The sequence below is a fragment of the Melospiza georgiana genome, chromosome 1 (genome assembly GCF_028018845.1).
Source record: "Melospiza georgiana isolate bMelGeo1 chromosome 1, bMelGeo1.pri, whole genome shotgun sequence".
Lineage (NCBI taxonomy): Eukaryota > Metazoa > Chordata > Aves > Passeriformes > Passerellidae > Melospiza > Melospiza georgiana.
In genome coordinates this window covers 93748275-93764916 of record NC_080430.1, presented here as the reverse complement: position 1 = coordinate 93764916, position 16642 = coordinate 93748275, and the positions used below count along the sequence as shown (strand labels likewise).

General features: G+C 40.0%; 1 protein-coding gene across 2 annotated transcripts in view; it reads right to left on the bottom strand.

Moving 5' to 3' along the window:
* TMEFF1 (transmembrane protein with EGF like and two follistatin like domains 1) overlaps nucleotides 1-16642 on the bottom strand; it is a 115596-nt gene that overhangs the window by 13512 nt on the left and 85442 nt on the right. For both annotated transcript variants that reach the window (XM_058026486.1, XM_058026478.1), the window contains exons 5-6: nucleotides 11496-11592; nucleotides 140-288 (exon numbers count right to left, since the gene is read on the bottom strand). In XM_058026486.1, coding sequence (XP_057882469.1) covers nucleotides 140-288; nucleotides 11496-11592 — 246 coding nt within the window. The remainder of the gene's footprint in view (nucleotides 1-139; nucleotides 289-11495; nucleotides 11593-16642) is intronic.

Genomic DNA, 16642 nt, shown 5'->3' with positions numbered 1-16642 from the left:
GTAGTGTGGGAAACTCAAAATTGCAGGTGATGAGTTCACTGATAACTGCATCAGTGACTTCTGACCAAAAATACAAAAGGGAAAGTCTACCAAGCCATGTCAGGATTTAACTTTTCCAGAAAGCCAAAATTAATCCTACCTGAGCAGTGGCCAAGGTGCCTGATGTCAATCTGCTCTTGCCTCAGACATGATGCCTCTCTGACAAAGCACGGATTGTTATAGGAACTTCCATCAGAAGCACATACGGGATTAAAACTGTATCCACTGCAGTCTATGTTACATACACACCTGTTAATTGAAGCACACAGCAAAACAAAATTGACATCCTGCAAACAAAAAATAAGTCATGTTAAGTCCTAAGTAAACACCATCTTGGGCACCAATGCCAGGAGGGGAGAGCGTGCTGCTTGAGGAAATGCTGCTGCTGAAGAAATCATTGGCATCTAAGGTTTCCAAGCAGAATGTACAAAATTGTGAATACACGCTTCAGTGTGCTTTTCTATAATGTATTAATGTTTCTTGTAGTTTTACTCTGGTATCAATCTCATAGAATACACCTGAAAAGTGATAACACACTAGTAGGAAGATTTACTACATTAATACACCAGTTTGTAGTGTTTATTCTCTAGTGTGAAGAAAATCAGAAGAATATTCTAACTTTTTCAGCATCAGGGTCCTTGAGAGGGAAAACAAAAAGGACTCCCTTTTCTGTTAGGCAATAGAAAGAGTTGTATTTCAATATCTCTACAGACTTAATATGCTTGGTTAATATTGGTTAATATCTTGCTGTGTCATTTCAGAAAGACTTTCATTCATACCTTTGAAAGTTAACAATAGGTCTATTATGTTGCATTTAAAACAGGATTATGCAATCTGAATTAATTCATATTGCATCCCATTAACATTTTGGTTGTTAAGGATGAATGATTTTCTACACAATTTGCAACTAGGGATTGTAAAATGAAAATGGGAAAAATGAAGACCTTGCATGTAGCTGTTTCCTAACCACACAAGGTAGGACAGCCAAAGGCTCAGACAGGACTATGACTTGTTCATGTTTAGATACTTCTGTAGCCCCAGTAAGAAGTCTAGAAATTTTACATATGCGAATGGCACAGGGAAACTTTGCAACTTTGCATGCCTCACACCCCCTGATTATTTTAATCAATATTCTGCTTTTTAACTGAACTTCTCGTTTTGAATTAAAGTTTCTGTGTGTGTTCCACATTGCTCTGCAAGTTCATCTCCACCTTTGGGATGGGGAAAGTAAGGAGGATGGTTGCAGAATAAGGGGGAGAACAAGATGGGCACCATGTCCAGCTCTCAGTCAAGCTCCTCCTGATGTCATTAGTGTGAGAAAGCCACTTTGCATCTTCTGAGGAGGTGGCAGTGGGCACAAGACCCTCTCCTGGGCAGAAAGCTCTGCAGTGGGCACATGGTCTGACTGCTAGGAGTAACTATTAGCTTCATCTTGATGTGACTTGCTCTTGTAAGTCACAGGAGGGAGGGAAACGTCCAAGCAACCAACTTACCAGGTTTTTTATGTTCTTTCCCACTGTTGCAGATAAAATTAAACTATTAAACAGACGAATATTTGCCGCAAGCTGGTAACAAATCTGCAGCAGAATCAAGTTCTGTGCTGCAGTAACACTGAAGGTGGCCAGCATACTTTTCTCTTCTTCTTCTCCCATGAGAACTTTTTGTTCCTTAATTTAAATATTCTAATTTTGCAGGTAATTTTCCATGCCTGTGAACTTCAGATTGTTGCTAGTCAGAACATCTCTAGTGCAAACAGGGTTTTAAGTGAACCTACTGACAGTGAAGCACTCTCCCAGTAATGAGTCTCTACACATCTTAGGGACTTACTTCCAAGTATTAATGAAGCCTCTAAATATCAATATGATGAGCATATGATAATCTTTCTTACTGGAAATGGTAATGGTTGTAAACCTCAGAACCAGGATGGAAATACTATTTTGTTCACCTACTCCCACATGATGTAAAGACTAATCAGGCATTTATTAGGGTTTACTACACACAAATAAAAGGCTCATGGCTCAGCAGTCATGCATATTTATTGACACAAAGTAGCAAAGAGCCAGTCCTCATTTGTATGACATTGGCTGTGTGCAGACAGATACCTTTGCTCTCCCTTAAATTTGCCTGTAGCCGCCATCTGATGTCTGTGGCATCATGATTATGGCTGGGTTTTGTCATTCCTGGTGATAAATAAGGTGAGTTTTGAAAATACCTTTTTTTTTCTTCATGGTGACATTACAGACTGGAGTTAAAACTGCTTGAAAACTGCTTATGCTTCCATGCTTTGCTGTGTTTAGGTTTAACATAGAATATTAAATGCTTCCTTTTTCAGAATTCTCAGATGCTTGCTTTAGGGGTGCTTATGAATTCCTGACCCTGGTATTCTGATCAACAGCCTCAGTCTTATCTCCAACCATCTCATCAAAGTACAGGAATTTCACATGTTGACCCCCTTCACATGTATCTGATTATCTGCCTGCTGCCATTAGCTACTTCTTTGCCCACAGCCATGATGCCAAGGGGTACTTCCAGCCTTCCCCTGGCCAGGTGGTCACTGGTCACTTGGCAGAGCTCTCTGACATGTATAACAGGTGGTTTAAGTACCCTGTGGCATAATGAACAGTTGAATGGGACTGATGCACTTTACAAAAAATTGAAACTCTTATTCCATCATAAACCTCTAAAGCCTTTCAGAGGGCTGAAAGGGAACGAGTTGAGGAGAGGACATGGCTTGACTGCAATGGTCTGAAGGGAAAAGGGCTTCCACAGATGCAGTAGGGCGGCAGAGAGGGAGCCAGGAGCATGTGTTAGAAACCTGGACTCGTCAGAGACTCTGCATAGGGTGCAGTGAGTTTGCTATATGAGTCCTTGCTCGTAGACAGTTTCCACTAGACCAAAATATACAGACAGGACTGCAGGAAGTGCCAAATCGTGAGATGAGAGCAGTGACATATGGGGAGTGCTGCTCTTGACAGAAAACATGAAAAGAATGTTGTTTTTAACTCCTTGGTGTTTGTGAAGGAAGGTAAAACCATGGGAGAGCAAGTTGCTGCTCTGATGTTTCACATCAAACACTTTGAAACTGGAGCCTGAGTCCCTGTGAGGGGATGGGACCACCACAGACTGAAACAGATGAGCAGCTCAGGAAAGTATTGGAAGACCTGCCAATAAATCCACTACAAAATAGTGAAAATATGTTATATCCTGAAGTCAGAGAGCTACAGAGGGCAGATCATAGCTTGGTACTGAGATGACAGGAAATCCAACTGCTTGGTGGAAGCCAGCTTCCCCCCCACCAGCCAGTCTGGGAGCCAAAGCCAAGAAGAAGTCAAAGCTCAAGGCTACCAAGCAGAGCCCACGAGTCTGAACCATATCACAGACCACACAAGAAGCACACAAAATATGCAAGAAGACGCAGCAGACAGTGAGAATGAGCTAAAAGTGGTATCTTACAGGGCAAAAGTCTTATCAGAAGCCTTTGCAAGCAGGAGAACCTGTAAGAGGCACCAAGGACTGTTTCCTTCACAGCTAAGACTGCAAATGAACACAAAATTGCAGTCTCATATTGCAATCTGTTTCCTGAAGTCTCTCTCCTGCTGGGGACAGAGCACAGAGAGAGCATAAGGACAGGGCAGAGCTGCTTACAAAGGCAGGGCAGGAAAAGCTTGAGATCATGAAGGGGGGGCAGAGCACATGGGAGAAACACAAGAGGGGCTTCCCCCAGGAAGAGAATGAACCTTAAATGCAAAATTCAGAAGAAAAGAGTTAGTCACTTAAGGTAAAGTCACTTGACAGAATTGTGTATTAAGGACATCTGGAATGTGCTTTGTGCTTCATACAAGAAAGAAGTGAATGAGTGCTTCAAATTTTTGCTGAAAAAGCTTGTTGCAAAAGACACACTGGAGTAAAAGGAGTGAGAGCCTTACAAACATTTTCTTCACTATATCCTTCCTACTGGTTTTAAACAAAAGGATTTAAACAGGTAATGCTCCAAATTGATGTCTTGCTGGAGGAGGTTCCTACTTAAGGTCCTCAACAGATCATTTCTCTCACTTAACCCAGGGAAGTCAACAGGATATATTCAGATGTTTTCCTGATGTACTAGGGTACACAGAAAAAGTACCTGAATTTTGTCACCTGTCATCAGAGAGCTGATGCATTATCATCCATTAACACCATTAGTTAAACAGAAAAGCATTTGAATTTCAAGAAAGTACAAAGTGATATAATTAAACCAAGCAGATTTTTTTGGCTGGTTTTAATAAGCAAGAAATGAGGATGTACAGCTCATTTTGTAGGGGCTACTAGGTGTAACAAAGTAAACGTGCTTAGTAAAATGAAGTGACAAGCTCAGGCTGTAAGAGCACTTGCTGCTATTAGCAAATTAATTAGATCCCCAGAGATCAGAACACATTTCAAGGCTGCCTTTTGTTTTCAGGCTTCAAGGTGTACGTGGTCTGTTGGAAGTTCTGTGTGCTTAAAAACCCTGGTAGGTTCAAAGGAAAGAGAGGGGGAAAAAAGGAAAAGAAAAGCATGACTGACTTGTGGAGCGGGCTTGGCTGCTGGGAGAGACTGGCATTCCCAACCAACAGATCAGGCTGCTGCATTTCTGCCCACCTGGGTCTTGCTCACAAATGTATTTTTCTGGCCTGGCCTCACAGGGAGTGCTGCTTGCTATCCCTTCCCAGTAGCTGACAAGAGTGAGCACTCTCAGGTACTCACCAATTCATTGGCACATCTGCTTACAAATGTAAAATGGAAACACTGGAGTAAAACAAAGTGTGTGAAATGCACACAGATGGATAAGGGTATGCTTGATGGAATAAATTTAGGTGAATTGAAATAGCAGGGGTGTTGCAATTGCAGTTAAGAATATAACCATGCCAAATGAAGGATTTGCTTTCATTTGATGCTGCTTCCCTTGTGTGCAGTTCTTCCCTAATGAAACCTGAACTAAGAAAATCTGGATTTCAAAGCGATTTTTCTACCTATTTGACTAGACTTGAATCTTCATCACGTTTTTGGTGTGTTTTTAAAAATCCCTTTATAGCACAAGAGAAGCAGAATTCAATTCTACAAAGCTTCTTTGTGCCTGGCTTTAGCACTCTGTCTTTACTTCTGCCCAGCAATCCAGAACACCCTTTGAATACCATAAGCTTCAGCTATTTTCCAGACATCCCTTTTCCTACATTCCCCTTTTTCATGTCATGGCTCTCCCTGACCACTGAAGAAATTCAGTCTTTACTGCCGTGAGCTTCCCACAGCATACGTGGTGAACTGATGTTTGCTCTCTCAAAAGCAGCCTAACCCTCCCTCCACCCCCAAATAATAGGAACCTTCAAAGACCTGGCACACACTGCTGCAAAGATCACTAAAAATATGCATTAAAACCCAGACATGGATTATTACCCATCTAGGATCTATTCAATTTCTTAATAGCCAGTATAGTGAAAAGACCATTATGCTATTCCTATGATATCAGAATATCCTGCACCCAGATTTTCATAATTCATAATCCCACAACACAGTATTAAGTCCCTTGTTTATGCTGATTTTCTCTATTGTCTGAATGGTTTGTTTTGCACACAAATACTTAGGATTTTTTTTCTTCTGTTGGATCAGAAAGCTGTGAGTTACATTTACACAGGATTTAGGTAGCCTTCCTTATGAATATCCAATATCATACCCTAAAAAGTTAATTTAAAAAAAAGTTGGTAAATGAGTGAAAAAGTGGTCAAAAGAGGTAAGTATAAACTTGCATGCCAGATTTCAAACAGGCCAAATCTTTCCCTAGAGAACAATTTATATAGAAAAGGCAGAGAATAGGACTTTGAAATATCCACATTGGCATTTCTAACTGTTAATACTAATACTTCTGAAATTCTGGTTTGGCCTTTGTGAAAACAGACACTATGTAAATTATAGGCCAGTTGACTTTATATATTGCTGAGGTACCTTTACTTTCCAAAGTAAATCTCATAAAATGTTAATCTCAAAAGGTCTACTTGGGGATCAGCTGTCAATCTTTCTTGAAAATCTACATTATAAGTCAAAACATATCTTTGACAGCACAGTACACTTATTAAAAAAAAAGACTGAATGTGCTCAGAATCCCATTTCCATATTTCTTCTGTTAAAAAAAAAATTATGTAAAACTGAGAACACGATAAATTTGAATTTTTACAGTGAGGCTACTTTTAAGTTAGTGATTTCCTTATCAAAGAGCAAAAAAAAAGAAAATATAACAACTCAAGTGGGGCCTTGACAAGATGGAGGAACCTCCAGAGGTCTGAGGATGACAGGACATTTGTCACAGTGCTGCAGGACACATTGTGGGTGGACCAGCAGGGAAGCAGCTCTGCAGAAAAGGACCTGAGGGTCCAGTGGAGCAGCAGGGGGGAGTCTGCTTCACAGGAGGGTCACCAGCAGAGCAAGGGAAGGGACTCTGGTCCTGCATTCAGCACTTGTGAGGGCCCATGAGAAACACTCTGTCCTGCTTTGAGAGACCCCAGTAACAGCAAATGCTGTGAGGAACTGGAGAGGCTGTGATGGGCAGAGGGATGGAGTGTGGGCTGCAGTGAGGGTGGCTGGGGGCACTGCCCCCCTTCAGCCTGGAGAGGAGAAGGCAGGGAGGTGACTGCTGTCACCAACAAGCCCAGAGGGGTTATTGAGGAGAGGCTCTTCTCAGAGATACACAAAGAGGAGTGAAAGACAACAGTTGCGAGTCACAATGAAAGAAATTGTGAATGAACATGAAGAAATTATTTCAAAGTGAGAGAAGTTCAGCCCTTGAACAGATAAGCCCAGCTGTGAAATATCTCTTCATGGAGATGGCCAGAGCTCTCCTGGAGAAGTCCTTGATCTTACATGGATGAATGATCCCTGGTTGCAGTGCAGGGCAGGAGCCCAGACCCTCTAGAGGTCCTACCTTTTGATTGTGAACTGATAGAATGATCTGTTTATCTCATGAACAGTCAGTAGAACTGAAAAGCCCAGTGTGTGCTAAGAATAAGGTAGGAGCAAACCTTGTATGTTTGTGTTCTGACCTACAGAATTTACCCCACCAGCTCCAGATGGCCCCAAGCTTTGTGCTGCCACCTCCATGTCCATGTCTCAACATGACTGCATTTCGAATTCAAAATTCCAACAGAAAACACACAGCCATATTCATGCTACCTCTGTTTGTGGGCTTCTTGCCACTTTCTCACACAAGAGTATAAGTCTACCAACCTCTTGTGCACACATTTTGCTCCACTATGCATAATATGTTGACTTTTCAACAAAGAGGAGTAAGCGTTTGGCCAGAGACACATTTGATGGTCAGAGGAGAAAGGCAAACACTGATAGAATGGTGCAGCAGTTTTTCCCATGATATACACAAACTGTTTCAGTTCTGGCACTCAATGGGAAGGAAGTTTCACCCAACCCATCCTGTTCTTTGCATCCTGTTACTTCAGACCTACAGAAAATCACTGTTCAGGCAAATTTATGCAATTTCAGACTAATGCATCCACAAGTGATTGTCTATGCCCTTGAAAAGATTGACCACAAACTAGCAACTTTTAAAAATACTTACAAGTTGTATGAAAAAAGAAGAAAAATACGGAGAAATATATTTCTGTGATGCTTCCTCAACCTGATTACTTTCAGAGTTTAGATAAAGAAATAATGTACTGATTTGCATATAGTTGAATACAAAAATACAAGTGTGTTGTTTATGACAACCCTCTCCACAGACTTTATTTCTGTGTCTCAACCACTTGACCTAGAATCAACATTGAATTTTTTCATAGAAACAGTGGAAATTATGAAGTTGTTTATACTTTTGTGTTCAGTTTACTGTACATTGTTACCGCTTTTGGTTTAGACAGATAATGTTTCTGTGAAGTCAAAAAAAATGAAGATACAAATCTAAAACCCTGTGCAAAGCCTGATTTCTTCAAACTGTGTGATCTACTGCAATAAAAGCAATGTATCATTTGTGATCAAGAGATAGCCATAATGCTTTAGCACCAAACATGAAAACTAAGAATCTGTAACTTTTTCAAAGGGGAAAATAAAATTTAAGAGCAAAAAAAATTTAACATCACTAATTCGTAATATGGTGCATATCGCAGCTCTGTACAACTAATCTTTAAATTTGCTTAAATATTAAAATGCACCAAGATTTAGTAATTACACAGACTCACTGATTAATTTAGGCTTAAGAGATGTGCAGAGATCATGTAGTCCCAGCCCCTGCTCAAAGTTGGTCCCAAGGCTGTGTCTGATCAAGTTCAGACCATCTCCAAGGATGGAAATGCCAGACATGGTGTTGGAGCGTCCAACCACCCTCGTGGTAGAAACACTTTCCATTATGACAACACAAAATTTACCACACTTTGACCTGTGTCTATTGCCCCTCAGGACATCACTGTACACCTCTGAGAAGAAAGGACTTGCTGAGATAACTCTAAGGACCTGCAAGTTCAACTCTAAAAATCAGGACGTGACAAAGGATCTTGCTTCTGCTTCTCTGTTGTAAGGACCCCCCTACAGTTGTCACCGAAAGCGTCAGGTGCCACCACTTTTTGCAGAGGACGCCACAGCTTTCCATACCCAAAAGACAAAACACATTCTGCAGGGAATAAAATTGTCTTTAGCAGGATTTTTCCAATACTGGGAGAAAATCTGCCTATTCTGCCTAGGCTATTGAGGCTGGCCTCTTGGCAGTTCCTGGGATTTCTCATTAATTCCAGCTCATTTACCTCAAACCACTCAACATGCAGCGGCATGTGTGGCACTCTTCCCACCAATTCACTAAGCATTTTACCCAAAAATTAATTTCCTTATTGATAAATGAGGAGTAGAGATATTATTTTGCTTCTCAAGCAGTTGCAGCAGAAGGAGCTGGAGTCTGTAAAGTCACAGATTGCACAGCTTGGAAAAGAGGTTAAAAAAAATTCATAACCGTGCATTTACTATTTGTATCATACATATGTCTTGAGATGATCTACTTAACATTAGGGGACAGCTCAGCTAACCCATACAGTTACTATAATGGAGCAAAATTTTCTTTAAATGCCTTCTGTTATCACCTGGATCACTCCATTAAGTGTCTTAACATCACAAGATGCAAGCAAGGGCTGTCCAGGCCTAATAAACCTACATGAATGGAACTAATTATACCTTTTCTTTGTGATTCAGTAGATATTACCACACTATCCAAAAAAGTTCCAGTGGACATTCTTATGTCTTAAAAAGGAAAACCAAACCAAAATATTTTTATAAAATTAGAGAGTTTTGTGATTTGCTAGAATTAGGGGCGATAGAGTTTGTAATCTGGCACAAATTTGAATGAAATGATAATTCTGACTAGCAGTGTTTATACATAATGAAAGGTATTTGTGTTGCTAGTAACTTTGTATGTCATGATATAATTTTATGATGTCAAAACCCACACTGAAACACAACAGGAAAGAGAATAAAAATTAGATATTAAATTATAAGGGGTGCTCTACTAAAGTTTCCCAATAGAGCATTTCAATCCCATCTTGTTTCTGCCAGGTAAATAACTGTTTTGATTTTATGAAAATTTTTTCCAATTCCTATATTCTACTTTAGCAAGTTTTCAACTTGCTATGTGACTTGTCAAAACCAACCTTGTGTAGGCAATCTGTGTTATCAGACTCTGATTTATCTGTGGCTAAATAGTGAATATCACTGAAGCCTGTTTTAATGGTTAGAGGAACTGGGAAAACAATTAAATGATATTAAAATCCTGTATAGAATTGAAAAATATTATCTAATAAATTGCAAATAACCTACATATATTTGCTAACTTTTGTGCATTTTCTACATAAAAGGTCTTGTTTCCACTTAATTTTTTAATGAGGACTAACTAAAGAAATCTTAGAGGCAAAAGATGCTTCTTTTTTCTTCTGCCTGTTGTCAAGAAGCAGGAACTGATTTCATTTCATATGAGTAGGATGTAGATAATAAACCTTCTGCTCCCCTCAGCTTTATCCTAATTTTCTTATAGTTACTATATAGCTGCAGGAATTCCAGCTCTACAAGTGCAGAAAGACTAGGCAAGCTTTTACTGAAGTTGAATGCTTCAGAATTTATCTTCCAAAGCCAAGATCACATCTTAGTGCATATAGCAAACATACATATATATATGTATAAAAATAAAATATATAATCTATACCATCCTTCCAGTCATAAATGAAGCAGACCAAGGCAACATTCCAAAAGATTATTAGTATTACAAAAAACAGCTCTAGTTCATGTGTCTCTTTCCTGGAAAGAGCAAGCTGGCTTCAGTACTATGGCACTTCATGAATTGTGAAGTATCATGCTAGTATTCATGAGCACTATTACCACTTTGCTTTCCCTTGTATTCTACAATTTAATCTTGAATGTACATCTTGAATGTTAGTGCTAAGCTGCTTTACTGCCTGAGATGTCTTCATGCTGGTATCCTGTAATAAAACCTTGTGCAATTAAGACATATTTCAAGATTAAATGGATTCCAGCTGGAAGACAAGAAAAGGGAGAGTGATGTTTTCTCCGATTAGTGATGTTCAGGCACTGTTATTCTGGGATGCTGCTCCCTCTGTGGATACAAAAATGTACCGTTTGCAAGTCTCTCAAACACCTTCATGCACGGTGCCTGCAGCCACAACCCCAGTACCTGCCACCAGCCCAGATCCCAGTAAACCTCATTCCATACAGGACAAAGGCTGTTGGAAAACAAAGCCCCATCAGCAGACAGGACTTCTTTTAAAAACATCTTAAAGCCCTATGAGGCTGTCTGAAGAAGCCCTTTCCTTCATGATATCTCTGCCCTTTCAGAGAGCCACACAGAGCCTGGACAGCTGGGGTGTAATATACCCAAGTACCCTGAGCACGGAAATTTGGTGCATCTGCTTCTGCATTAGTTTCCTGACAATTTGTTTTTAAATTTAATTGACAATAATTAATATTTTTCAGTAATTTCCCCCTGGGTACATCTAAGAGATCAGATGCCACAGGGAGTTTGGAAGATCTGACTGGCTCAAGTCCCCAGTTCAACTTCACCTTTAGGTCCAAAGTTAGCAATGATGGAAATAACTGCATGTAACACTTTATGAACAAAGAGAACATAGAGGAAAAAATCTCAGGTTTGAATAATCAGTATTTATTTTGCATTCCTGTTTGATTTTCGACTTGTTTTGTTGTCAGGATAAAACAAATCAAGGCTCTTTGTTTGAAAAATATTAGCTAAAGGTTTTCCAGTACAACTCTGTTGTTTTCTCCCACTACTTTGCAACCACAGATGGTTTGTTCTTTTACAGATACATATCAAACACATTATTACTGGATGGCACTAAAGCTTCAGTTAGTAAGAACAAACACAGTCAAGCAGATAATCATGTACCTTTAACATTTTTTCCCTTTTGTTCAGTGATATTGTTAGGGAAAACATTACATACCCGACATTCTCTGCATCTTCATCACACTCAGCCCTGTATTTGCAAACTCCACATTTTGAGTGTTTTCTCTGAACTTCTGTGCCAGATCCTTCATACTCTGAAAAAAACCCAATAACAGAAAGGATGACTTTTAAATTAAGCTCTGTTTTTGCTTACCTAAATCCATTTGCTTTCAGGAATACTGTCAACATAAAGCTGTCATATACTGAAGCTATTAACCTTAATAGTGCTCCCTTTTTGAAAGTCAGTCAATTGGAGGTTGGTAGAACTGTACCAATGATAGAAAAGCATCCCAGAAAACACTAATGCTTCATTGATTGGCTCTTCCTTTATTCTTATTTCAGTCATTTTTATTTATTCTCGCTTCACCAGGCACATAACTGGCATTGACATGCATCCCAGTCACATTTACTCTTAATTGCCACTGATAATGTATAAACCCTGTCCCTTTAGATGTCCTTGAATATTAGGTACTGGGGATTTAAATGCTATTTTCTGTGACAGTCTTTAATTACAGATATCCTTATGCAAGGTTACTGCTTGCAATTTTTCCCCTTTTTGATTCCTGCCTATGAGATTAGACTGTGCTCATATGTCACATATGCTGTGGTGTATTTTCCAGACCACTTTGTTTAGCTCCATAGGAATAAAAGAAAAAAGTTATTAACTGACATGAATCTGGTAGAAATGCTATGTATCCCAAAAAGTAAAATCAGTATCTCAAATATGCTGATCCTAAAAACATCTACAATAATTTTACAGTTGACATGGACATCAAAAGTCTTCACCAAGTAAGAGAAAATGTACTTCACCATGTAAAAGAGAATTATACTCTTAGCTTTTCACTACCATTAGCCACTCCTATTTTTGATTTTTAACAGAGTGATGAAGGAGAGCTAGGTATTTGAAAGGAAGGAAAAGAACCACAAAAATCTGCAGAGGGAGTCAAGATCCGCTTAAAGAATCACAGTATGGTGGTGGTGCACAGCTGACTGCACACAGACTGCCGGATGGACGGAGATCAAAGCGATTCCCTTCCTTTCCTCATAGCACAATTTATGTGCTGTGGCAACAGTAAATCAAACACCACCAATGGAACAGCTGAATTTACATTCTTTAAATACAAACAGGAAAAAGAAGTCCACAACAGCTCTTCCTAATTTCCCTGGATCTTGGCTGCAGGGAATCACTCCCTCTGACCTGTGGGGCTGTGTTTCCATGAAGAATGGTGCAGGTGAGACCTGCAAGCTAACTGCCTTCTGTCTAAATCATGCTGTGCATTTTCCAGAGATTAATACCTATCAAACAAAATTCCTGCTGTAGAAATTCTATCACCACTCTTATCAAGTTGCAGTAGAGGTCATCTGCTTTTATCCTTACAAATGCACATCTTATTTGATTTCCCCTTCTTTCCACGTGCCACATTCCTGTGCCTACATTTGGCATTTTGAAGTGTCCTTTAGTGTCAGATTTCACTTTTCCATGCTAATAAATGATCCCCTACGGTTTGAATAAGTTAAACAAATGGCACTGCTTTCATTCATGGTATTTCCACTTCTTTTTCTGTTCTTATGACCCTTGATGCCCTTTGTGAGCAAGTTGACACCTTCTGGAGGTACAGATACAAGAGCTGGACATATTGTTCCAGAAAAATTGTCACCAAAGCCAAATACCATTCGAGACATTCTTCACTTTAAACATCTGACAATCATATTGCTTTTTGACCATTTTTCTGCACTGACAATCATACTTACTTTATTATCTACTTTATTCCCCAATGAAGACTTTTCAGGGTCAACAGTCTGTAGGAGAGATGTTTTCCTGACATCAAGGAAAAATTACCTAGGTCCTGCACTTGCTACAGATAACTGTCCTCAGACATTGAAACCCTGCCTGTTTATGCACCCTGTTAGCTCAGTGACCTGTTCTCTGTCATCCACACCAAATCAGTGCTGACTGATTTGCTCCCAGGTCACCAGTGGAAGGGGTCACGAGGCCAAGAACAGTCTCTAGAAGCACACTCATTTTCTGCCAACTCCTTAACATTTAATGATCTATTGATTTCCAGTATTTTTTCATGCTAGATGTGCGCTGTGTGGATGCTGTGCTCTCTAGTTACTTGGACTTGTATCAGATTAAAGATGGCATTTGACTGAGAAAGGTTGAGGCTCTGTGGTGGTACTCTTAAATAAAATGTTCTTTTGTACAAATGCCTTTTTGGAAAAATCAGTTTAAAATTTGTAAGTTTCACAATAAAGGTTTTCCATGAACTCATAGAGAGTGGCATTAATATCTTCCCCTCCCTTAATTTTGTACTCAGTTGATTTTTCCATCTTTTATTTCATTGCTGTGCTTCTCATAGCTGCCAGAATGAGAGGCTGTTGCCCCCCAGTCATCACATTTATCTCTTCTGAAAATATTTCTGTATTATTTATCATTATTCTACCGAAGATAAAGAGACAAAAAGTCATCAACAGCCTAGAGAATTCTTTACCATCCATTTTTAAAGCTTTCAGGTGCAAACCTGGCAAACCTGCTGGTTACAAAATACTTCTTCACCATGCTTAAAATCCTTCTATGGTACCACTAGCATGGAAAAATTTCATCATACCCCATTTATACTATCTGACTTGACTACAAATGCAACCAGAGTGCTTTTTACTGCACTATTTCAATTTTGCAATGGAGCAAAAGAAGTAACACATGCACAAGCACATGCAGCATACACATCCTTCCTTTTCAGCTCAAGTTATGCTCCCTGTGAATGTCCCAACACCATTTTACTTTCAGAATCATAGCCCACAGCTACTTTTCATTGTTTCTGTGTATTACTTGATGTAACATTCTCTCTCTCCCTTCCCCTGTCCTCCTTCCTAAAGTTGCTTTCTCTACCTTTTAAAATTAAGTTTGTTTTTTAAAAATTGTGACTATTGTTTTTTTCTTGATTAGATTAGATTGCTGGACCTCATGTATATCAGTGACCCACAATATTCAGAAGCATCTTTTACTACTAGCTGCATTATATTTTAGCAGTGACACTATTAGACACTGCATATAATATAGACTGATATCCTGTTGTGGTGTAGGACTGGTACTCCCCACTCAGTGTCCCCAGCAAGAATCTCCAAATCACGTACTGCTCTCTGGCTCTGCTTTCCCCTCCCCCTTGCCCCTGTGGTGGGATGGTGTGGTAAACTGGAGGTATAAAAACTAAAACTCACAGGTCGAGGCAAGAACAATTTACTGGAGACAGCAATGAGATGAGAAAACAAACAGTAACAGCAACAATATTAAAAACAAAAGTGCACAGTGAGCACTAAAATGCTCACTGCAGCACCCATATTGACTGCAGCCATGTTGCCCCTACCAGGAAAGAGCCATTCCTTCCAGAAAAAAACTCCCTTCCCCTGCCCCCAGAAGGATGTGAGGTGGTGTAGAAAAACTTCTGGGTCCTGGCCATGCCACCTCCTGGCCACTGCAAAAATGAACCTTGCCCTGGCTGGAACCAAGACAAGTCCTTCAAGAAAACACAATACAATTTCCCACCAACACAGAGTAGATGAATATTGTTTTTCAACCCGAATTGGTAGCAGACCTGTACACCTGCGTCCTGTTAAAATATGTTAACCCATTAATATTTGAGAGCATGTTTCTCTGGTGTAAGCATCTTCAAATGGCAACATATCCCTTGACATGTTGCCTCTCCTTTCTCCCCCACATTTGATTGTTCCTACATAGGTTGTAGGCATTAATTTTAATATTCCAATCAATTGGATCTTCCCAGCAGGTTTCAGTAATAACAATTAGGTCAAAATATGCTCCCAAATGAGCAATTCAGGCTCCTCTTGTTTATTATACAAGCTTCTAATATTGATGTATAGATGACTAGAGAATTTCTTCTTCTTGGTTTTGTGGGTATCTTGATTAATTCTGTTCTTGACATATTAATTTGATGTTGAGTGAAAGCTCATTTTCCCTCTCTTTTCAGCTTCCTTACATGTTTCAGGGCAGCACCTCATTAATGCTCTGTCCTTCAAAAGAAACAAGGCACAAAGACAGGATCAGTGGCTCCCAGTTGTCTCTCTGAGCTGTGCTCCCTACACTTCTCCTCGAGTCATTATTCCTGTGCAGAAGATGGCCAGCTATATCTTAGGAGCTGCAGGGCAGGAGCCTGCCAATGGAGAGCAGCTCTAGAGGGATTGGGCAGCAGTAAATTGCTTCCCTCAGCAACTCATTTGTGTGTTCCTACAATGGTAATGTGGCTGGGTTTCTGCTGAGGGCTTTCAATCAGGCTTAAAGCAAGAGCATCCATCTGTGTCAAGGTGAAGTTTTGTCTGCCCTAAGGCACAGCTTGGAAAGGGAGCTATGCTGTACATTTGTATTTATCACTGTTCCCAGTGAAGAGGGGGGAGCTGGAACTTCTCAGTAGCCGTTTATAGATAGAATTCCTTGATAGAATGTCCAGGAAAGCCCCTCTGAAAACCAATTCCTAACTGGTTTGGGATCATGATGATTTTTACTGTATCTTATGGGATTAACTAATCTCAAAAAGATTTCTGACTGTGATTCCTTCAGTATGGCTAGCACTGGAAATTGCTCTCAAAATACCACAGTCCACAGAATGGCGCACTAAGGACTGCAATTCACTCCAGAGCTCAGTGACTTATCCTATGTCCCATTAAACTTTAGGGCAACTTTAATGACGCACTTAGTTAAAAAGGAGATTGTTCCCATAATTTGAAAGAAAGCTGCAAACCTGCTCTTTTTGTCTGTAAGTATATATTTAAAGCAAGAGCAACACTACCCTGAGCTCTCCCAAAGTTTTGGCAAGTGATGTCTTGAATTCTATTGATCACACTGCTGGATCATATGCCAAAGCAGTATTTGGCAGCATGGAAGGTCCTGCTCTCTTATCCAACCACCCAGCTGGCTTAGAAGCAAAGCCTGGCTTGGTCCAGCAGAGCTCTATATGTGGCTGAAAGATCCTTTCCATGTGCAGTATGGACCACACACTGCTGCTTCAAGCACTCTTCAGTAAAGGCACCAGCCTTTGGAAGAGGATTTTGCAAGAAAAGGCATTACAGGCTTAACAGGAGGATGCTGGGTCTACTTATGTCTGAGGTGCCTGGAGGAGGGGAGTTTGAAGA